We start from the raw sequence: 23,540 nt of genomic DNA, 5'->3' as shown, positions 1-23,540 counted from the left end.
AATCCAGAATTAGCCTAAGATCAAAACATTCTGGAAAGAGTTGACAACATTTAAATTCCTCACATATAAAGTATTCAGAGGAAGAGACCTTGATTCCTGGACTATGATGCCATTCAGGAATCCCTGCAAGGCTTTGGAATTCCAGTATTCTTAGGAGAAAATGCTTATCTTAATCGGGAGCGACCGGGCATTGAGAAGTACTCCCAAAGAGACACAGCTTGTAACTGAAGTATTACAAAGCTTGAAGTTAAGATCTGGGATAGAAGCAGAACACCAAATTCAAAAGAAGGTACCAAGACGAAAGGGAAAAAGAAAAAGAAAAAAAGAAAAAAACACGATTACTACTTAGCCACGGAGAATTAAAGTGGAAAGGAGGGGTATGCATGGGGGAGGATGGGGGTGGGGGAGAATAGAAAAAAACAATACATTTGTCACCCTGTCCCACTTCCTATACAGGATACAGGCAAAGCTTCCAGCCCCATTACCTCAGGCACAGATGGTTATCGTTTACAGCAAAGGTGCATAGGAAGGCCTCCAGGTCTGAGCCCCTTAATTCCAGGGCTGTTAATGATTAAAGAGAAGGATGGGGGTGGGGAGGGAAATGAGGGCGGAGGAGCTGGAGATTCACCCACCACCTTCTGCTTGGGCTCCTACCTCACTGCACTTACCAGGGGCAGAAGACTAGAGTTTGCACTCCCTCCAGGGCAGCTCCGGCCCCCAGAGCCCCAGGCCTTGGGTGGCGGGTGGGGGGTGCCGGCGGTGGAGGGGCAGAGACAGTAGGTAAGTTTTCTGAGCCTGGGGCTGACACGCCACAGGGCCCCCTCACAGCGTCTTCCTCCAGCGGGACCAGTCCAGACAAGGCGCCGATTTCCACTCCTCCCCTTTTACCCCCCTTTCTCGAAGGTACCCAAACCCCCGCCCCTTCATCTCCCAAAGCCTCCCCTTTTCCTCATACACCCCCCAACCCCCAAACTCACAGCTGCTCCAGAGGTTCCTCCAGTCAAACCCTTTCTGGAAACGACGGCGGCCCGGCAGGTCCAAACCACCTACCATCCCCGCTCGCGTCTTCAAGCACCCTACCCCCACCGCCGCCGCCGCCTCTTCTTCCACCACTGCCGCCGCCTCCTCTTCATCTGCGGCCCACCGGCGGCGGCCGCCCCGAAACCCCGCCCCCTCCATCGCCTCCTGCATCATCACTTCCGGTAACCCCGCGGGCCGCCCGCTCCGGGAGGCGGAATAGGAGAGGGGCGGGGAGGGAACGAGGGGCAGGTTGCGTCACGACGTACGCAAAGACGTACGAAGCCGTCGCCAAGTAAGGGCAAAGACCTAGCGACGCGGAGGGAGGGCTAAGAGGAGATGGACTGGCCCATTTTCGGGGGGGGGGCTGGAATCCGGGGGAGAGGAGAGCGGAAGGGGGAAAGGAAAAATAAGAAAAGGTTGAACTTGGCTATAATTGTTGCGAATACGGTGGAGGGTGGTCTAGAGTGTGACGTTTAAGGAAGGCTCTAGCCTACCCCCGACCTGGTACGAATGCTCCCACGGAGGTTCGTCTGGTGGTTTGGTCTGGCCTGGCCTACCGGACCTGCTTAAGCTCTGTCGACCACGGCTCAGCTGGGCTCCCGGCGCCGCCTCCTCCCAGTCTGCCGTAGGCTGCGGCGCTTCTGTGGGTGGGGGAAGGCTGGACTGACGCAGAGTGAGTGTAGAGAATGGAGACGCTGACTCCTGGCGCGGGAGACTGGGGGAAGGGGTTGGCTCCCAAGGGGCAGGGATGGGTGAGGGTGGGGGGTGCGACGTTGCTAGGAGACGAGCCTGTGTGACCCCAGCCTCGCGAGGGCGGCTCGGTGTCCCCGCCGCTGGCGTGGGGAACCTGCCAAGGGAAGTGGCTCCAGGGCCAGGAGGGGAAGCCTGGTTTGGGAATGCTGAAAATGCTGGTTTGGGGACCATCTGGGATGTCTGAAACCTTTGGATTCCCGAATGTCAATGGGAGATTAGTAGGGGCAAATTAGTAGGGCGAGGGAGGAAGGTTGACAGGACACCGATACTTTCTAAGATAATGAGAACTAGCTTCTTAGTGCAAAAGGCGTTGGTCTGTGATTCGAGTCTGGGAGAAAGTTAAAAAGTAAATCAATAAAAAATATCAGCAAGTGAGGAATGCCCCAAAGATAGTAATATCAGATGAAGTGGTAGAAGATGGGGTGAGGGCCACTTTAAATCCATAAAGCTACTCAGAGGAGGCTGAGTTTTGCAGAAATCCGAGAAAAAAAGGAAGGTAGGGAATGAGCTTTCTAGGTGGTGAAAAGAGCCAATGGGCAGGGATCTGAGGAAAGAAGGGAAGAAGGCCAGGTGCTTGGAGTAGGAAGGAATAAAAGCAAGAGCCAGGCAGAGTGGTCTGTGATGGAGAAGTGGCAGGGCTTGATCTAGTCTAGTCTTTTAGCCCACGGTGAGGGTTCGGCTGCTACTACATTACTGGAGGGTTTTAAGAAGGAGTGACCAAATCTGATTTATATTTTTGGCTATTGGATAGAGAAGGGTAGAAGTAGTCAGACCTGTTATGAGGCTGTTGCTGTAGGCCAGGCGAGAGGTGACAGTAGTGTTATGATCACAATGGAAATAGAATTGAATTCAGAATGTATTCTGGCTGTAGAGCTTGCAGGACATACTGCCAAATTGGATATGAAGTGTTTGGGAAAAGGAGGAACCAAGGATGACTCCTAAGAGAAAAAGAGTTTGGAAGGGACTATTTTGAATATTAGTTTTGATTAGTCTGTTAACCACAGGTATAGGTGTGGAGAAGTTAGATATACAAATCAAGGGAAAACTCAGGTAATAAATGTAGCAGTTTATTCCTAGGTCACCTGAGAAGAGGGTGGAGATAAAGACAAAGGCCTCCAAACTCCTTGGGGGCTTTTGACATTTAAAGATGATCCAGAGAAGGAAAAACCGGCAGAGGGGACTCTGGACACTAGCAAGTCTTCAGAGATACAAAGAGCTTCCATAGTATCCTGAAACAATGGGACCCATCCTCTAAGGCCTGGCTCTGGCTCAAATCTCTTCCCTTCTTTCCTCTCCCAGCTGTTACTGCTTTTTTTTTTTTTTTTTTTTTTTTTTTTTTTTTTTTTTTTTTTTTGCTTTTGTTACTGCTTAGCTGATTATCTTCACTATAGCAAACCTGACTTTGCCAGTTAATTGTCTATAGGTCTGACTACCCCATGAGCTATTTCTTCTTTGTGCCCTACTTGCTTAAAGTACAGACCCTTGCCCGTAGGACCCAACATGTAGGAATAATGTATCAACCATGGACTTCAGCAACTTCTGACAAAGGGGCATCTGTTCCTGCTGTTGCTGCCACCTCCACCAGTAGAAACGGTTGCTCTTATGCAATCTAGAAAGGGTATCAGAAGGCCTAGATTTCAGTCTTGGACAGCTACTGACCAGCAGAGTGACATTGAATAAGACCCTTTTCTTTGACTTTAAGGGGTTGGCCTAGATTACATATTACAAACTGGCAAAACAGATACCACCTACAGACATGGTTTGGCCCGCAGATTGGTTTAAATTTCTTGAAATTTTTCTTGCCAAAAAAAAAAAAAAAAAAAAAAATTGGGGGTTCCCATTGTAGCTCACTAGGGGTTAAGGACCCTCACTCTGTGAGGATGCAGGTTTGATCCCTGGCCTGACTCAGTGGGTTAAGGATCCAGGGTTGCCACAGCCGAGGTGTAGGCCTCAGCTGCTGCTGTGATTCAACCCCTGGCCCAGAAACTTCCATATGCTTCAGGTGCAGCTGTAAAAAGAAAAACAAAAACAAATTTCTTGCCAAATTTAAACATTGGACATCAAAATTCAGATTTTTGGCATCATTTAAGAAATGAGACAATCTGGCAACAACTGCCTTAGGGTTCTACACAGCATCAGTCAGCTGGAGCCAATGAGATTCTTCTCCCTTCTGCTACCTGCCTGACCCCTGTGGCCATTTGATTTGCAATACTTGGTCTAGAGCTCTGCTGTCCATATGTAGCCACTGGCTAAATGCAGCTATTTAAGTTTAAATAAAATTAAAAATGCAGTTCCTCAGGAGTTCCTGTTGTGGCTCAGAGGGTTTAAGAATGCAACTAATATCCATGAGGATATGGATTCACTCACTGGACTTGTTCAGTAGATTAAGGATTCAGCATTGCTGCAGGTTGCAGTGTAGGTCGCCGTTGCTGCTGGGATCTGCTGTTGCTGTGGCATAGGCTCCTATTCAAACACTCCTAGCCTGGGACCTTCCATATGCCACAGTGTGGGGGGGGCTACAAAGATAAAAAAGTTTCCTCAGATGCTCTATCTTTCAGGTGCCCAATAGCTGTGTGTGGCCAGTGGCTACCCTATAGGACAATGAAATATAGAATATTTCCATCTATTGGGCAGTGCAAACTGGAGGAACTTGAAGGTACTCTGGATGCTACTGCACACATATAGATGGACAGTCATTGCTCTTACTCTCCAGAAACTTTGTCTGGTGAGGAACTCCCGTGCCTCTGCAGATGAGTAAAGTTGCTCATTCAGTAATGGAGGTACATTGTCATGAAGTCAGTGACCCTGTTCAGAGTGAGGATCATATGTCAGATGGTTGAATAGAGGGTCAGGTGTATCTAATGTTATAACCAAAGCCCTTTTGTCTATTTCCTAGTGCAATTCCTTAGGAAATTATCACAAAGGAGGGGCTTGAATGTTTAAGTGTTTTATGTTCTCCACCTTCCCTAGTTCCTGGGAGGGGTTCAAATCCTGGGTCGTTATGAGTGATGACAGGTTGATCTTTAGCATTGATCTAAAGCACACATACACACACACACCCCCCTCCTACTTCTGATAACTGGTTCTCACCACCCCTGATTGATCCTTACTTTGTCTTTGTCTCTTAAAATATGCTGATCAGGAACAGTTAAAAAAAAAAAAAAAGTTCCTGTCATGGCACAGTGGAAATTAATCCCACTAGGAACTACAATGTTTCAGGTTCAATCCCTGGCCTCGCTCAATGGGTTAAAGATCCGGCGTTGCGGTGAGCTGTGGTGTAGGTCGCAGACGCAGCTCGGACCTGGCGTTGCTGTGGCTGTGGTGTAGGCCAGCAGCTGTAGCTCCAATTAGACCCCGAGCCTGGGAACCTCCATATGCTGCGGGTGCAGCCCTAAAAAGACAAAAGACAAAAAAAAAATTAAAAAAAAAAAAAAGGAAACAGTTGTTTCCATTTCTTTTCTATTTTCTAGTGTGTGTGTGTGTGTGTGTGTGTGTGTGTGTGGCCTCGGCACACAGTGGCTTGATGTGGGATCTCAGTTCCTGGACCAAGGGCTGAATCCAGGCTACAGGGATGAAAGCACCAAGTCCTGACCACTAGATCACCTGGAAACTCCCCCTTCATTTCTTTGGAATTGAGAGACTAAAACTTGGTTTCCATGTAGAGTTTCTATCCCTGAGGGAGCAAATAGCTGTGTATTTCTGGGTTACTCCAAACTGGAGTTCCCCTTACAAGTGTAATCTTGTGTGTGCTCCTAGCTGATGTATTTAAATTGAGTACACATGCCTTCTATGATCTTGTTTGGGATAGTTTAGAAGCCTTTCAGACATGAATATTTTTGGTTTTCCCCTGTGTTCTGAAGATTTCCCATGTTATAGGGCCCAAGCTAATTTCTTTTCCTTTAGCTAAGATAAAAATATGATCTACCCTCTCCTTCCTGACCCCTATCTCTGACACACCACATTGTCACTTTCTGTGTAAAAAGAAACTATTTCAGAGAATAGCTGTGGTATGATTAAGTACGCCACACAAGCATATCCTGAGATTTGAAAAACAATGTGTGGCAGGACACTTCCTCTTTTGGATTCTAGTAACCAAAAACTGAATCCAGGTCAGGAAACCAGTCTATGGGGCGTGTGTGGGGTGGGGAGATGAGGGTGCATAGTTTAGCTTGAAGGTTATTCAGTTTAGGTAATGACAATATTGTATAGGATATGGTATAGGGTTTATGCCAGAAAGTAGGGAAGGTTAACAGATCTAGGAGAAAAGTGCACCAAAAGATAAGAACAGAATAAGAGATAAAGGAAGAAAAATAGGAAGCTTGGTCATGCCCTTAGTGTTGGCACCTGCATTGTATTTCCAGTAAGAAGTATGCACTGTGGTCTGAAGATAAGCGATGCCTCCAGCAGGATTATTTACTCATACTAAAGAACAATAGCCCTTTACTGCACAGGGATTATTAATGATGAGAGGGAAACAGCTTTAGGAAAATCCATTACTACCACAAAGCAATAAATTCACCAACAGGCAACACATTTCTTTTCCCTCCTCTGCAGACAAAGCCTAACGTAGATAAAAGAGGCCTCTGTTTCCTCCTATTCAGGTAACATTGGCCTTTAACTCCCAATGCTAAGTGATTACTATGAACAATCTGTATGACAGCTCTTTGAAGAAGGTTCTGTTGTTGCCCCCTTTTAGGAAACTGAGGTTCAGGAAGATTAATAACTTGCCCGGTGTGATAAAGTCAAGATCCAAACCCAGCTCATGCCAGAACCCACTAATTCATTTTTTTGTATTATAGCTACTGTTCTTTACATATGTGGAAAATCTCTGAATGCCTAAAATCAAGGTAGTCATTCTCTATTCTAATATCCAGGCCAGAAAATCTGTTTGCCTTGACATTATAAGAACACTTCAATTCCCTGGAGGTTTTCCAAATGACAAAAGGATTTTAATTTGGGGAGTTGGTTCTGAACCCTGATGGTTTGAGTGCAATGGACCTCATTCCCCCAAAGGATTGTTTTTAAGGAAAAAATGTATCAGAACCCCATTTTTCTATATGTTTGGTTCTCAGCTTCATGGAAATAGAATATTTCAGTCCTGTGGACAAACCCTAACTGGCTTTAAAAGAACTTAAGAACAACAAAGGTTATATAATAGCTGCCCTAGATAGAAGTGATAAGGCTACCTCTCCAAATAAGACTTGTCTTAGCTTTTTTATCCTGACACCCACGGTGCCACTCTTAAAAACATCATTGTGAAGGTTAATTAGTATTTTTAAATGCTCTGGGGTCTCCAACTGGGAAACCCGGTCCAAATACCATCACATTTATCTCAGGATGAGAATGGAAATTAGTGGTGATGATTCTGTGTGGGTAATTTTTTTTTCTTCTAACAAATGCATTTCAAGCTCCAACTCTGTGCCAGACCTAGGAGTGTAATGAATGAGACAGGGTCCAACCATCTTCTCTCCCTCCCAAAACACACACACTGGAGGAAGAAAAGTAAGTCAAACAGAAAATTGCAATAGAGTTGCATGAACATTATGATAGGAGTATACTCATAGCAGAGACGCTGACCCAGTGTAAGGAAGACACCCCGCCAAAAGTGATGAAAGCCAGAGGATGAAAATCAGCAGTTAAGCAAAGAGTATTTCAGTTGTGTGAGTTGGGGCCTTCATTTGGCAAAAAGAAGAGGCCCCAGGTCTATGGAGTTAGAACAGCAGGATATGGGATAGGTCACCATTGGTGCACAGTAAACCCATAAGACCAATTTCATTGGGTGAGTTTCATAACCATTGCCCACCCCACCCCCCACCCCCACCCCAAAAAATCATAAAGTAGTTGGGGAGAAATCTGACTACACTACATGGGTTATTATTATTATTATTATTATCATTATTTTTTAAGTTTACATGTAGGGGCAGATCTTTTAAGAATGGAAAGAGTCTCCTTCTACCTGGGGTTTGAAAGTCAGTTAATCTTCCTTGCCTTTTCTGTCCCTTGTTTGTACTGCAACACTTTTTTCTTCAGTAGAAGGCAAGGCCTCATGGGACTCCAACATTTGGAATTTTGACATTCCTGAGACCAGAGTCATACTTCTATAAATTTCATCCAAGGAACAGGAATTTTCATCTCTGCCCTTAAACTCCTCAGTGTTCATGCAGTGATGGTCTTTCCACAGGTGAGGAAAACTGAAATGAATGAAGCCCCTAGTCCTAGCAAAACCTCCCATAAGCCTTCTGCAAAACTAGATCTAGCCGTGCCAAGTGCCCGACCCCATTGGGTTTCATTTTCATCCTCAGCTGCAAGTGGAAGGGTGAGTGGGTAGTGCTTTTTTTTTTTTACGTTTTTTTTAGGAAAGCGATCACTGCCCATTTCGAGTCCCCATTACTGACTCCAAAATAAAAACAGGGAAAAGCTTGCAGTCAAGGGACTATCCATCCAGCTTTTTTGGCTTTCAATCCCAGCTCTCCTGTCAGTTGGGTGGCATTAGGCAAGATTCTTCACCATCTACAAGACTGGGAGCATCCTAAAGACTTATGAAACAGTTTGAAATCTAACATGTCTTAAAAGATGTAAAGCAGATTGTGATACTCCAACTTGCTTAAAACCCACCAGTGTCTTCCTTTGACTTTAGACTACAAACCAGACTCCTTTCCAAGGCCCCTACTCTCCCATCTTGTGCCGGATTCTGTCCACCTGTGGCCTCACGTCCCCCATAGGCTCTACTACATTAGCATTAAGATTGGGGAGTTCCCGTCGTGGCGCAGTGGTTAATGAATCCGACTAGGAACCATGAGGTTGCGGGTTCGGTCCCTCTGCTTGCTCAGTGGGTTGACGATCCGGCGTTGCCGTGAGCTGTGGTGTAGGTTACAGACGTGGCTCAGATCCCACGTTGCTGTGGCTCTGGCGTAGGCCGGTGGCTTCAGCTCTGATTAGACCCCTAGCCTGGGAACCTCCAGGTGCCGCGGGAGCGGCCCAAGAAATAGCAAAAAGACAAAAAAAAAAAAAAAAAAAAAAAAAAAAAAAAAAGATTGGTTCCCACTTCATAGCCCTTGTTCTGCTCTTCTTTCTTCCTGCACCACCTTCTCCTGAACTCTTCCCATTAATAGGTTCCTGAATACCATTCAAGACCCAGCTCAAATGTCACTGACTACCCAAGATAACATAACCCCCACCTCTGCTCATTACTCATTACTGTTTCATTCCTTGAGAGCACATATCACCTTCAGAAGTTGTTTTTCTTGTATATCATCTGCCTTTGCCTCTAGCACATAAGTTCTAGGAGGACAAGGACTGTGGTTGCTTGTTTATCACGTATGCCTAGAACTGCAGGTGCCTAGCACATGGGCACTGAATAAATGTTGGATGGATGAATGGATGGATGGATGCTTGGGAGAGAAGGGTAAACTCTGCAGGGTAGTAGCACTGAAATGAGCGCTGGTGTCTCTTCTATGATGTCACCTCCCTTTGGAGTGTCGGGGACAGTGTTGCCACAGGGAACAGAAGAGCAGAGCAGTCCAGCCAAGTGCATAGCTTCGGCTGAAGGGGCTGATGCATCACATCATTACTGAAGACGGACAGTTGCAAGGGAGTAGAGGGAACCGTTATAAAAGGGTTATTGCAATTCCTATCATGCTGCAAAAAGAATGGTCTTTTGCCCTTTGTAGGAAGGGAAGAGAATTTAGTTCCCTTTGTTGCAACTGGTTAAGCTTTTAATCAGCAGACATTCCACTGTAGTTACTGAGACTGAACAGCCTATTTAGTGATTAAAAGTTGGGGCACTGACTCCAGACTATCCAGCTATGAATCCTGGCTCCTCCACTTCTTAGTCCTGTGACCTTGCACAACTTACTTAACCTCTCTTGGCTTCAGGTTCCGCCTTTGTCAACCAGAATAATGTAGTTTCTACCTTATAGAATTATTGTGCTGATACTTAATGGGAGCTAATATATGTATGTGAAGTCCCCAGAAAGCCTAGCACAGAGTAAGTGCAAAATAAATGTAGCTATTACTGGAGTGATTATCATTATTCCTTTAGTGAGCAAAACACAGTCCCTGCCCTCCAGGAATTCAGAGACGCTGGGAAGAAAAAGATACGATGAAACTGCAAAGGAACAGTAGCTGGCTTTGATAAAAGCTGAGGAAAAGGTCCTACAGAAACGCTGGATAGTGAACTGGTATCTACCACTTGGCGGCCAGTAGAAAATGCATCCTAAGTGGAAGGCTCAGCCAGAACAAACACCACAGCAGGATGCCTTAGAGCTGCAGCTCCTAAAATTAGGTTTTTGGGGCTCCACATCACAATATTTACTATTACTTATATTTTAAATCAGCTTTTAAAATCTCTGCTTTAAAATATCACTACAAAATAGAAATCACTTTAAATCACAGGTTTGATGAGCAATTAAAACACATTAAGAGAATCACACTAAGAAAATAAATATTGTGCATCAAAAACCACCTTCCCGGAGTTCCCATCGTGGAATGAATTCAACTAGGAACCATGAGGTTTCGGGTTTAATCCCTGGCCTCTCTCAGTGGGTTAAGGATCTGGCGTTGCCGTGAGCTGTGGTGTAGGTCGCAGATGCAGCTCGGATTCCGAGCTGTGGCTGTGGTATAGCCTGGCAGCTGTAGCTCCGATTAGACCCATAGCCTGGGAACCTCCACATGCCTCAAGTGCAGCCCTAAAAAGCAAAAGCAAAAAAAAAAAACAAAAACAAAACCAAACCCCAAAAACCTACCCAACCAGTCTTTGGGACATTCGCCTTAGGGGAAACTTCTGACTATGACCTGAGGTGAAAATGTACGTGCAACAATTGTCAGCCTTTTTTTTCTTTTTTTTTCTTTTCTTTTTACAGCCACATCTGTGGCATATGGATGTTCCCAGGGCTTAGGGCTCAAATTGGAGCCACAGACACACACTATAGCCAGAGCAACGCCAGATCTGAGCCACATCTGCCACCTACATCAAAGCTTGCATCAACGCCAGATCCTTAACTCACAGAGTGAGGCCAGGGATCGAATCCATGTCCTCACAAACACACGTTGTGTTCTTAACCCGCTGAGCCACTACAGGAACTCCTATCAGCCTTTTGGTTGCGTGGGCTACACGTGGTAGGTGCTTGGCGATGAGTGTTTTCCTGGCATTGTGTGTATATGTGAGATACGATTTGAAGAAAAGAGCCTTGTTTCCTATCCGTATTCCTCCCAGACACACTTTCTATCTCTTACCTCATTCTGAGCTTCCAGGGTTAAGGAAGTGAAGAACAGAATTTGAGGAACTATCCAGTCTCGGAATAAAAGTTACAAAACTTTCACTGTAAAAATTCTCTGAGAACTGACTTCACAGGCAGTTCAGTCGTGGCCCTCTAAACAGTATTCCTGATGTGGCCCGTGGGAGAATCCCAGGAGATCAAGGCTTGCATTGGATCAACGCCTGATACTAGTGAAGGAGAAGGGCTGGCCTTGTATTTAAACCTGAGAGATCCTTTATAGTTTCCAAGGAATAAGTGTTGTTTTCAAGCCATTACATCCATAGGAAAGAAAACTCTTAGAGAAAAAGGCACTTCTTCTAAACAAGTTGCTTCCTAGGAATAAAAATATAAAAGATGTTTAAAAAAAATAGTTCCTGTCGTGGCTCAGCGGAAATGAATCTAGTATCCATGAGGATGTAGGTTCGATCCCTGGTCTCGCTCAGTGGGTTAAGGATCTGGTGTTGCTGTGAGCTGTGGTGTAGGTCAAAGATGCAGCTCGGATCTGACATCACTGTGGCTGTGGTGTAGGCCAGAGGTTACAGCTCTGATTCGACCCTAGCCTGGGAACCTCCATATGCCTCGTGGTGCAGCTCTAAAAAGACAAAAAAAAAAAAAAAAAATTTTTTTTTTTATAAGTGGCTGATTTTGTTTCTAGAATCACAAACTTTGTAACAACCACTTGTTAATAGTGCATAATGGAGAATATAGCTTTAAACTCTAGACATCTTTGGGACTTGAGTTTTCTTGGTCATCTGATGTTGGAGAGGGAGACATCACTCATTTCCCTTTCCGGATTAGTCTTAAAAACACTTAAATGTTGAAGTGTTTTGAAAATGGTCCTATTAAATACCAATTGTTAGTTCTGCTTGTTACCTTAAGTACCGTAATTGCAGGGTTTGTGTATCAGATTATGGTGTATGATGTTATAGTTTGAAGCTATGGTCAGAGAGTAGTAGAAAGAAACAAATAAGTCAGACTTTGGAGAAGGCTGCTGCTATTTGACTATGCCAGACCTTCCTCACTTTCCTCACTAAGTGTCATGCAGTCAAAGAAGTTTCATCTGTTGATGACAGGGAAGTGAAGCAATCATTAATAGAAGTTAGTTGCAGACTCTCTGCCCCTTGCAGGAACTGACTCATGTATTTTCATATGAAACCATGGAGCTTTAGGGAGAGCCAGTAACTCAGAGACCTGTTTCCTTACCAGGAAAAACATCATCAACTCAACTGAGTTTTTATTACAATTAGCCACAAAGCATGATGATCTCTCTTGGTTTGCATGAATTCCTTTTGAGCATTTTTTTTTTCCTGTAAGGTAGAATGGGTGTCAGAATTGGTATGGAATGTGACATTAGTTCTTTTAACTTCTGAATTGGGTGATGTGGTGATTTCAAGCTTTTCGTCAGATGGTTAAGCCTTGGTTCCTCCTCATTGCTGAAGAAAAGTCACCAGGGTCAGGATAAGTAAAAGGGAACATCAGACTCAAAAGAGACATTCTCTCCAAGGTGAATGCCTTGCAGGTACTTAGAATTTCTAGAAAACACAGCTCCTTCCAGCCTCTATCTGCTTTCTTTAGCTTCCCCAATTCTCAAGCGCAGAACCCACCCTAAAGTATACAGTCTCCTTTTATTACCCATTCCGGATTGGAAATGAGTCTTATTCTCAAAGGACAATGAGCAGCCTACTTCCCAATCCTGACGACCTGTGTGAGGAAAGCCTGGACTCATAGTGAGCTGTCCACGTACCTGGCCCTGCTACTCACTCACCAAATCTGTCCTGCTCCTCATCCCAGCCTGCTAGTGTATTAAAGGCAGTTACAGTATTTATTCTCCTAAATCTGACTAATCACAGTCTTCTAGTAGTGGGATGGCTTTTTTCTATCTTCTCTGAATTTCTCTTTTTTTAAATCATTTTAAAATTGAGGTATATTATATTGATTTCAGATATACTCTATAGTGATTCAAAATTATTATAGATTATACTCCTAAAGTTATATAAAGTATTGGCTCTATTCCCTGTTGTTATACAGTATACCTTTACAGCTTATCTATTTTATACATACTAGTTTGTACCTCTTAATCCCTACCTCTACATTGCCATCCCTCCCCCACCCCCAGTAACCACTAGTTCATTCTCTATATGTGTGAGTCTGTTTCTCTTTCGTTATATTCATTCATTTGTTTTATTTTTTATTTATTTTTTTTAATTTTATGGCTACACCCTCAGCATATGGAAGTTCCCCAGCCAGGGACTGAATCCAAGTCATAGCTGTGACATAGGCAACGCCAGCTCCTTTAATCCACTGTGCTAGGTTAGGGATCCAACCTGCATCTCCACAGTGACCCAGGCCACTGCATTTGGATCCTTAACCCACAGTACCACAGCAGGAACTCCTTGTTTTAATTTTTAGATTCCATATGTAAGTGGTAACATATGGTATTTCTGTTTTGCTACCTGATTTATTTCACTAAGCATAATATCCTCCAGGTCCATTCACCCTGTTGCAAATGGCAAAATTTCATTCTTTTCTATGGCTGAGTAGTATTCCATTGTGTATATAGATCACATTTTTTCATTCATCTTCTGATGGACATTTAGGTTGCTTCCATATCTTGGCAACTGTAAATACTGCAAGTATGCATATTGGGTGCATGTATCTTATTGAATTAGTGTTTGTTTGTTTTTTAGTGTTTTTCCTGGGAATGGAATTACTGAATCATATGGTAGTTCTATTTTTTTCTTTTTAGGGCTGCACCTGCAGCACATGGAAGTTCCTGGGCTAGGGGTCAAATCGGAGCTACACCTGCTAGCTTCCACCACAGCCACAACAACACCAGATCTGAGTCACGTCTGTGACCTACACTACAGTTTGCAGCAATGCCAGATCCTTAACCCACTGAGGGAGACCAGGGATTGAACCCGCATCCACATGGATACTTGTTGGGTTCTTAATCTGCTGAGCCACAACGGGAACTCCTGTTTGTTCTATTTTTAGTTTTTGAAGCACATCCATATTGTTTTCCGTAGTGGTTACACCAATTACATTCCCACCAACAGTGTACCACATCCTCACCGACATTTGCTATTTGTGGTCTTTTTGATGATAGCCATTCTGACAGGTGTGAGATGATAACTCATTGTGGTTTTGATTTGCCTTTCTCCAGTGATTAGCAATGTTGAACATCTTTTCATGTGCCTGTTGGCCATCTGTGCATCTTCTTTGGAGAAATGTCTATTCAGGTCTTCTGGCCATTTTTTAATTGGGCTTTTTGATATTGATTTGTATGAGCTGTTTATATAGTTTAGATATTAACCCTTTATTGATCATATCATTTGCAAATATTTTCTCCCATTCAGCAGGTTGTCTTTTCATTCTGTCCATGATTTCCTTTGATATGCAATGGCTTTTAAGTTTAATTAGGTCCCATTTGTTTATTTTCGCTTTTGTTTCCTTTGCCTTAGGAGGCAAATTAAAAAAAAAAAATAGTTGCAATTCATGTCAAAGAGTGTTCTGCCTATGTTTTCTTTCTTATGGTTTCCAGTCTTATATTTAGGTCTTTAATCCAGTTTGAATTTATTTTTGTAAATGATCTATCATACTGTTTTGATAACATAGCTCTGTAGTATATTCTGAAGTCAGGGCATTGTGATACCTCCAGCTCTTTTCTTCTTTCTGAAGATGTTTTGGCTAACTGGAGTCTTTTGTGCTTCCATACAAATTTTTAATGTATTTGTTCTAGTTCTGTGAAAAATGCCTTTGGTGTTTTGATAGGGATTGCATTGAATCTGTAAATTGCCTTGGTAATACAGCCATTTAGCAATCTTAATTCTTCTAATCCAAAACACCGTGTATCTTTCCATCTGTTTGCATCCTTTTCAATTTCTTTCATCAGTATGTTGTAGTTTTCTGAGTACAGGTCTTTTACCTCCTTGGGTAAGTTTATTCCTAGATATTTGATTCATTTTGATGTGATGGTAAATGTGATTCTTTCCTTGATTTCTACTTCTGATTCCTCATTGTTACCAAAGATAAATGCAACAAACTTTCTGAGGACTCCCAGACTCTTCCTGGTGCCAGACTTTTGAGCCGAGGAGCCCAAAGTGGGACTCAAAGCTGTTGCTCTTTGTGGCGAACCTCTGCAATTGTAATTACCCTTCTGCTTGTGGGTCACCCACCTGGGGGCATAGATCTTGACTATAGCATGACTCCTTCCCTCCTACCCGTCTCTTGTGGTTCCTCTTTATATCTTTAGTGGTAGAAGACATTTTCTGCTAGATTCTGGTCTTTCTTATCAATAGTTGCAATTTTTATGTGCCTGTGAGAGGAGGTGAGTTCAGGAACCTCCTGCTCTGCCGTCTTGGCCAACCTCCCTGAATTTCCTTTACATGTAGAAGTAATTAGTAGAGAAACAGGCTGAAGTTTTTGCACTTCAGAGAAGGGAAAAGAAAACACCTAATATCCATCAACAGGAGAACAGACAAGTATGTTGGGATATCTTCTCACAGTGGACAGAATTGCAGCATATGAACTACGTAACAACATGGATGAATCCCACAAATATGGGCCAAAAAAAGCAAGTTGTGGAAGATAATATATATTTGGGATAATGTCTAAAGCCACCTAAGAGAGTGCTGGTATCCCTACCACACCATTCTGGCAATGCTACCAAGCAGATCTGTTGAGAAAGAGCAGTTATTTCTAGACTAATTAAAGAGCTGGATTTTTAAAAATGTATATCTGCCTGAATGCCTACTGTCAGGTTGACTTTTTATGCAAAATCTCCTTCTTTTATTTTGGTGGATTGGAAGATGACAACGGCAACACGACAAGAAGTTCTTGGCCTCTACCGCAGAATTTTCAGGCTTGCGAGGAAATGGCAGGCTGCATCAGGGCAGATGGAAGACACCGTGAAAGAGAAACAGTACATATTAAATGAAGCCAGAACGCTGTTCCAGAAAAACAAAAATGTAAGTAGGCCCCAGTTGAGTACGGCAAGGAGGGGAGCAATTTCTTGTGGTGTTTGTGCATTTCTTTTCCGTCCTACAGTAGAGAGGATGGAGCAGCACAGAGGGACAGAGTGTGGAGCAGGAAGGGCCAGAGCACAGCCTGGCTGGCTTGCCCAGCCTGGGTTTCTCTCCTCACTCGTTTCAGGTCTCAGTCCAGCTGGTAAGTGGCTTAGTGTCCTCAGAAGACCCCATGCACCAGGTGACCTGAGTCAGGCCAATGAGAGTTTTCAGGGTAGGATCAGTTCCTCACACACTGTGCCTGTTGCTGGCCACTCCCACAGGAGGTGTGCAGTGAAGTCTTTTTCAATTCATAAGCTGTTCAGAGCCTCCAAATATAAACCCATTCAGAGCAAAGCGAATAGGATTAAGACCCAAGGTCCCCTTCATAGCTTAGCTGTGAGCTCAGGCCCCTTTGGCTAGCAGAGAGGCTTTGTCCTTAGGGATCGCAGAATTGGGTAAAATAAGTGCCTCCCTTTGTCAATTGAACCCAGACACCGGGGAGCCAAAAACCATTTCTAAGAAGCTTGATTTGACACATCCCAACCAACCATAATACATTAGCTGTCAACTCCTTAGGAAGACCGCCTGCCCCTACGCATGGAAAGAGGCTCTCAGCTCCTGACTTTTCCTGCCTCCTTCTCATTGATCTCGTGGATTCAATACCGCCACTGTTTCCTTCCTGAAACTTCCTGACAGTCTACATTCTTTTTCCTCTCTGGTCCCTGTCTCTGTCTCCTTTTTGGCCCCATCTTCTCCATACACTCTCCCACCAGCTGTAGGGGTTCTCTGGAGGTCAGCCTTCTCCACCAAGGCCTAAAGACCAGATGGCCGCTTTATGGTCCCAGATCCCTTATCTTGGCCTCTCCTCAGCCACCTGCGGGAACTCACCACAAGCATAACGGCCCAAAGTGGAACTCATCTTTCCACAGGAATTCCTCCTCTTCCCAGCTTGCCCATTTCTGTCATATTTCCCGCCACTACTTTGTGACCCTTTGCTCTCATTCTGTCATTCAGCACTTAGTTGAGTGCCTACCATGTCCCTAAGACCAGACGAGACATCAGAGATGTAAATGAGCAAAACTGAGACCGGGCCCCTCAGAAATGTCTCAGAGTTAGATGGAAAGAAATGTAAAATTACAGTTGGAGTAAAATTACAGTCAGAGTAAAAGCCTCCCAGCCCACAATATCCTTCCCTTGTCAGAATGCCTGAAGTTTCTCTGCTTTTAATACTAACCTGCTGGTGAAGCTCCTTTTCATTCTTCCAACCATCCTTCAGCTTCTCCAAACTTTTTCTGCTTTTAGCGTGGGCCATGCATACCACATCAGAGTGTAGGTATCCCCCTGACGTCCTGAACAGTCCATTGAGGAACAGAAATAAAATACCGTAAGTGGAGTTTCTGCTTTGGCGCAGTGGGTTAAGAATGTGAGGAGTCCTCCCTGTGGTGCAGTGGGTTAAGAATCCATGGCTTAGGTTGTAGTTGCAGCTCAGATTCAATCTCTGGCTTGGGAACTTCCATATGCCAAGGGTGTGGCCATAAAAAAATGAAATTAAAAAAAAATAATTTGACTGCAGTGGTTTAGTTTGTTGTGGAGGTGAGGCTTCAATTCTCAGCCCGGCAAAGTGAGTTAAGGATCTGGTGTTGCCAAAGTTGTGGTGTAGGCCACAGCTGCAACTTGAATTCAGTCCCTGGCCCAGGAACTTCTATATGCCATGGCATGTATATGTGTATATAAATATATATGTGTGTGTGTGTGTATGGAAGCACCATATGGCAGATATATATATATATATATGTTTCTATTTATTTTTATTGCTCCTTTTAAAATGTCTATTTTGTAGATATTTATTTCCATTTATTTATTTATTTTGTTTTTTTTTTGTCTTTTTCTAGGGTCGCAATGGCGGCATATGGAGGTTCCCAGGCTAGGGGTCTAATCAGATCTTTAGCCGCCAGCCTATGCCACAGCCACAGCAATGCAGGATCCAAGCCACATCTGCAACCTATACCACAGCTCACAGCAACGCCGGATCCTTAACCCACTGATCGAGGCCAGGGATCGAACTCACAACCTCATGGTTCCTAGTTGGATTTGTTAACCACTGAGCCACGACGGGAACTCCTATTTTGTATATATTTATAATGGAGTTATTAATACACTTAATGAGCTTGTAAATACATATATGGGAGCTTTGGGCTCAGAATTTTTTTTATTGAAAGGAGTAGATGATCAAAAAATTTGTAGACCTCTGATCTATACCTAGGTTCATTAGTTAGTTACGGTCTCTTTTTTTTCTTGTTTGTTTCATTTATTATGTTGGTATGGTCTCCCCAACCAGACTGTAAATTCCTCGAGCACATAGACAGTTTCCTATACTTTTTTAGTCTGTCCCATGGGCCCTGCCTTGTGGTTGTCACTAAGTTAACAACATTTACAAATCCTTTGATTCCACTGATCTTCTCCAGGAATTCTTCCTCAAGTTCTCTGCCCTCACTCAACCCCACCTATTGGCCACCTCCTCTGCATTCCTATATAGCAGTTTGTAGCAGACACTGCCCTTGTTGATTATATACCACTGTGCCTTTTCACGTGTCAGGGTTGTTCTGCTCAGGTAACATCCTTGATAGTTGAAGGCTGGGACCATGGCCTCTGGGTGTCCAGGCTGGTGCTGGGGATATCACAGTAGTATGTGCCCAGTAAACTTTTGCAGGCAAGACCCTCTGGGTTTTCATTTCAGGCAATAATAAATCCTTCATTTGCCTCTGCTTGAATTGGCCCAGCAGGATGTATACGCCAATGACGGTACCTGAATGATTTTGTCGTGGTGGAGGGAGGTACATGGATTTGAATTTTAAAGCATGCACTTGTTTTTATCATGGATAAGAAAGAAAATGGAATATCAGACAGCTTTACAAATGCTGTGCTTAGAGAGTCCATTTAAAGAAAAGCTTAAGGAATTCCTCCATGGCTCGGTTGGGTTAAGGAGCTGGCATTGTCACTGCGGTGGCTTTGATTATAGCTGTGGTGTGGGGGTTCAGTCCTGGCCTGGGAACTCCTGCATGCCACGGGCATGGCCAAATAAATAAATACATAAATAAAAAGGAAAAGTTTAATATTAGTATAGGTAGTGTGTGGATATGGCAAAATCATGCATACAGGGAGCCTCTGAATGATGGAATTTGGAGAACCCTAACCCAGCTTGTTCAGATGGACAGCTGGAGCCCAAAGAGCCCTCAGTCCCGTTAACCTATCTTATTAGGGTCTTCTTTCTCCCTAATCCGTCATGTAGACTTAAGCAGTCTTTTGTAACCTCAGTTACTACACGAGTTTAATAATAATCCAGAGGAATCTCATTAATTGCTCTGAATCCTAATGGGGAAATGAGAACATGGAAATCTATTCCCAAGGTGGACATCAGAGCAATAGCTTCTGAGAAACACAGAGGTCAGATAGAAAGCTGAGCCTCTGCCCCAAGGGACTCAACTGTGGTTCAGTGTGTTGCAGTTCTTGGAAATTTTCTCTGCTCCAAGAGGAAGCATAGGACAGGGGCGCCCTTGGGATTTCCAAGCCACGATGGCCTAGACGTCACTGCGGGTGTCATCTGGGGCTGATGCAATCCCAGCTCTGCTTTGAGGCCCACTTGCAAACTCTTAGCAGAGCCAAACATTGACTCATTTTCCATCCTTGGAATGAAACACTTTCTAGCCTTCTCCTACCTAGCCTTCTGTTTTTCAGAATGAACTTTTCATACCTATGCTTAAAATTGGTACACCAAGATTTGACTGTTTTGGATTTCAAAAGTCAGTTCTTTCCCTCATGACTGAGCAAGACAGTTTATGGTTCAAAATAAAAAGTGGATCACTCACCGGTGTCTTATTCGGGGGGTTTCTAGATAGCACTTGCTAAAACAATTGAGTTACTTAAAAGTTTGATCAACATGGGGCGGGATATGAAGTACTCTCATTCATTGTTGGTGGGGATATAATTTATTGATTGTTGGTGGGAATACAAATTGGTACAACCTCTTAGGGGGTAATTTGAATCTACAGGGAGTATCTGTGAGAATTAAAATTTCATGAACCCTTTGACCCAGCAGTCCTCTCTCTAGGAACTTATGTTTTAAATATATTTGCATGTGAGCCAAACATTTTTTTAGAGGAATCCATTGTTTATAGTGGCAAAAGATTGGAAATAACCTAAGTGTCCATCAGTAGAAGTTTGGTTAAATTATAATATAGCATTATGTTGGAATTTTGTGCAGTTGTTAGAATGGGGCAGCTCTGTATGTGTAAACAGAGAAGGAGCTTCACGTTGTTAGTGAAAATGCAAGGTTCAGAGCTTTCATTTTTATAAGAAAAAATGCTAAGTCTACAGAGGTATACTTATGTGTGTGTAGAATGTCCCTGGAAGGACAAACAAGAAACTTCTGATAATTTTTGTCTCCGAGAAGAGGAACTGAGAGACAGGAGGAAGAGGGACACTTTGTTTTATATTCTATCCTTTTGTGTTATTTGAATTCTTTTTATCATGTGCTTAAATTACCTACCTGAATAATTTTTAAAAGTTTAATCCACAGTACATTTTATATTAAATTGCTTTTGACTTTTCAAGTTATCAATATTTAATTTACTGGCTGATGAACGGAAAAGGTTTAAGACAATGTACACCTATAGATTAGGTAGCACTGGAAAGAGGCTAACAGTCTCACCTGTTTTCCCCCTTTTAATAGCTCACAGACACAGACCTGATTAAACGGTGTATAGATGAATGCACAGCCAGGATTGAAATGGGACTCCACTACCAGATTCCCTATCCAAGGCCAGTAAGTGTGACTCCAGTTAACATGTGGTGTGTACTGAACCCTTGTCAACCTGGTTATTTCTAAGAATGTGTTCCAAGAGGGCTAGTGTTTACGAGAAGTCTAGAGCTCCTGTAATATATATGTTGGAAATAAGCTATCCTTGCCTGGCCACGAACCCATCACAACAAACTAAAAGGTGTGAATGCCTGATTTCTCCTACTTGTACAACTTTCCCATATGTGGAAGGGAAGGCTTTCTCTGCTTTCACCTTATCTAAGGAAATATTTGTATTTCCCTTATTATAAATGACAGGTTTAGGGAGTTCCCAGTTTTCCGTCGTGGTGCAGCAGAAGCAAATTCGACTAGGAGCCATGAGGTTGCAGGTTCGATCCCTGGCCTCGCTCAGTGGGTTACGGATCCAGCATTGCCATGAGTTGTGGTGTAGGTCGCAGATGTGGCTTGGATCCCATGTTGCTGTGACTGTGGCCAACAGCTGTAGCTCCGATTTGACCCCTAGCCTGGGAACTTCCACATGCTGCAAATGTGGATCCCAAAAAAGAAAACAAACAAAAAAAAGTCTGTTGTTAATAAAAGAATAAAATTCAAACATTAAAGGAATGCATAAGGTAGAAAGTGAAAACTGTCAAAACTTTTCTTACCCTGTGGAAGTGACTGCTGTAACTGTTAAGATGGGACCATATGAAATGGCAATATTCTACTCTTAACTTACAAAAACAGCAATTTTATATTATATTGATTCAACCTAATAGTTTGGTAATATATCCTTTTTTTTCTGTACTTGTGTACATATATTTTCTTTGTTTAAGTACATGGGATCCCAGGCATACTGTTTATTGCTGATCTATTTTACTTCCTCTCCTCTGGATATCTCTGCCTTTATCTTTTAAAATGGTTGTATTATAACCATTTTAAATACAACCTATTTAAAATGGTTGTATGATTATCCTATTGTAAGAAGATGCCATAATTTAACCAGTGCCCTCTCAGTAGACATTTATGTTGGTCCCAGTTTTCCACCATCCATAGAAGATCTTTGTGTACGCATTTTTTTCCTCCCCTTCTCCGGACCCTCATCTTACTGTGTGATCTGTGGCTTTTCTTCCATGTAGGAAATATGGCAAAGAAGAGCACAGGCCCTAGAATCAGGGAGATCTAGGTTCAGATCCTGGGCCCACCACTTAATGCACAGTCTTGAGCCTTGAGCCTCTTAACTTTCTAAGCTTCCATATTCGTATCTATAAATATTAGAGTAATAAATCTCTATGAGATTATATTGAAGATGATGTGTGTAAGGACTCTAAGGAAGAATGAGTATCGAGTTAGCATTTAGCAGAGGGCATGGTACTTAGTAAATCTTTAGTGAATATAAGTTGCTGCAATAATTATAATTCTCACTGTTATCATTATTCTTATTCTTCTTATTCAGATTCATCTGCCTCCTATGGGCCTTACCCCACTACGAGGCCGGGGACTTCGAAGCCAGGAGAAACTAAGGAAATTTTCCAAACCAGTATATCTCCAGTCTCACGATGAGGTTTCCTAACCCAGAAGAAAGTTTATTTCTGAGAATGATGAGTCAAGTAGGCCTTGAATGTAAACCAGATAACAGAAGCAAAAATTAAAATATCTTCTTAGAAACCTCCGAGGTATTGTTACTCACCCAATGATATGTGCTCACACATCTCCCTATAGTTTGTCAGGGGCTTGCTGCCAAAGTGGATGACACTAACCCTAGAGGTCATGGACCTTATATCCTCACTGAAGTATCGTTTGGAAACAAGACTAAGGTTTGTGGGCAGAGGGCTGAAGGGTAATACAGTTCTTCATTGAAGTGCTGTTTACCAGACATGCCAGCTAATGTGAAGAAATTAGCCAGTTGCTGGAAGTTCTCATGGCTACTATATGACTATATACCACCCTCAGAATATGTTTAGGTTTCTTTTTCTTCAAGTTATAGATTTGCTTAAAAGTGAGCTTTTTGTGTGTGCTTGGTTGTCTTTTGACATTTCCAATTTCTAGGTAAACTTAAAAAGTTAGGGAGTTCCCTGGTGGCTCAGTGGGTTAAGGATCTGGCATTGTCACTGCTGTTGTTCAGGTCACTTTGGTGGTGTAGGTTTGATGCCTGGTGCAGGAATTTCCACATGCTGTGGGTACAGCCAAAAAAAATGGTTTATCATTGGATCAATCATGCTTTTTCTCAGAAATTTTATGAGACCCATCTCTGGCCCCAACATACACATATATGAAAGTGCATATCTTAGTTAAATGCTTGTGTTTACTTTATCTTAAAGCCCGTGATTTCTTTGGATATACTTAGGATCTGAAAGTGTCAGAGGATCTAAAAGACTCACTGGAAACTCACACTGCATTCATTATGAGGATTTTACCCTAACATAATTAGGAAGTACAAGTGCTAAGCTGGCCTTCAAATTATGTCTAAACAGAAATGAGACAAGATCCAAACACAAAGGACTTATAACCCTGCGTTATGTGGATACAGGTCAGATCCTCTTGGCAGGTTACTCATACATCAGTGTCATTCCCTCTTACCTCCAAGGAGGATGGGGATTACCAATAAAGACAAATCTCTATTGATTTTGGTCTCTCGGTACTATTTTCCAAAATGGCCTTGTGATCCTTAGATGCAGCATTTGATAACCTCCTGTTCATACCTAGATTTAG

At 43.1% G+C, this 23,540-nt stretch overlaps 2 protein-coding genes across 10 annotated transcripts in view; one reads left to right on the top strand and one right to left on the bottom strand.

The window, feature by feature from the left end:
• Positions 1-1,642, bottom strand: part of DCUN1D3 (defective in cullin neddylation 1 domain containing 3) — a 40,716-nt gene extending 39,074 nt beyond the window's left edge. For 2 of the 5 annotated variants that reach the window (XM_021086515.2, XM_021086516.2), the window contains exon 1: positions 978-1,135. Coding sequence is in view for 1 of the 5 variants with exons in the window: in XM_085017466.1 (XP_084873592.1) it covers positions 978-1,179 (202 nt within the window). In the remaining 4 variants the exon portion in view is untranslated. Of the gene's footprint in view, positions 1-668; positions 878-977; positions 1,186-1,521 lie in introns of those variants that run through there. The other 3 variants (XM_085017465.1, XM_085017466.1, XM_085017463.1) reach the window with 3 other exon arrangements.
• On the top strand, positions 579-23,453 carry LYRM1 (LYR motif containing 1). Of its 5 annotated transcripts, none has more exons than XM_005662094.4 (5): positions 1,566-1,693; positions 7,807-7,954; positions 15,839-15,997; positions 20,766-20,858; positions 22,285-23,453. In XM_005662094.4, exons 2-5 carry the CDS (start codon positions 7,940-7,942, stop codon positions 22,399-22,401), a joined length of 384 nt encoding a protein of 127 aa, XP_005662151.1. In that variant the 5' UTR covers positions 1,566-1,693; positions 7,807-7,939; the 3' UTR covers positions 22,402-23,453. The 5 variants fall into 5 exon arrangements, with proteins under 5 accessions (XP_020942177.1, XP_020942178.1, XP_005662151.1 ...); XM_005662093.4 differs by having other exon boundaries at positions 7,804-7,954; XM_021086518.2 differs by lacking the exons at positions 1,566-1,693; positions 7,807-7,954 and adding an exon at positions 579-780.
• Positions 23,454-23,540: the final 87 nt, after the last annotated feature.

Source organism: Sus scrofa, chromosome 3 (assembly GCF_054392235.1).
Source record: "Sus scrofa isolate SSC_HxYL_T2T_F1_AM1 chromosome 3, Sscrofa_HxYL_maternal_Yorkshire_Landrace_v2.0, whole genome shotgun sequence".
NCBI classification, from domain to species: Eukaryota; Metazoa; Chordata; class Mammalia; order Artiodactyla; family Suidae; genus Sus; species Sus scrofa.
Note: the sequence above shows the minus strand (reverse complement) of the source record. Positions and strands in the feature narration are given on the sequence as shown.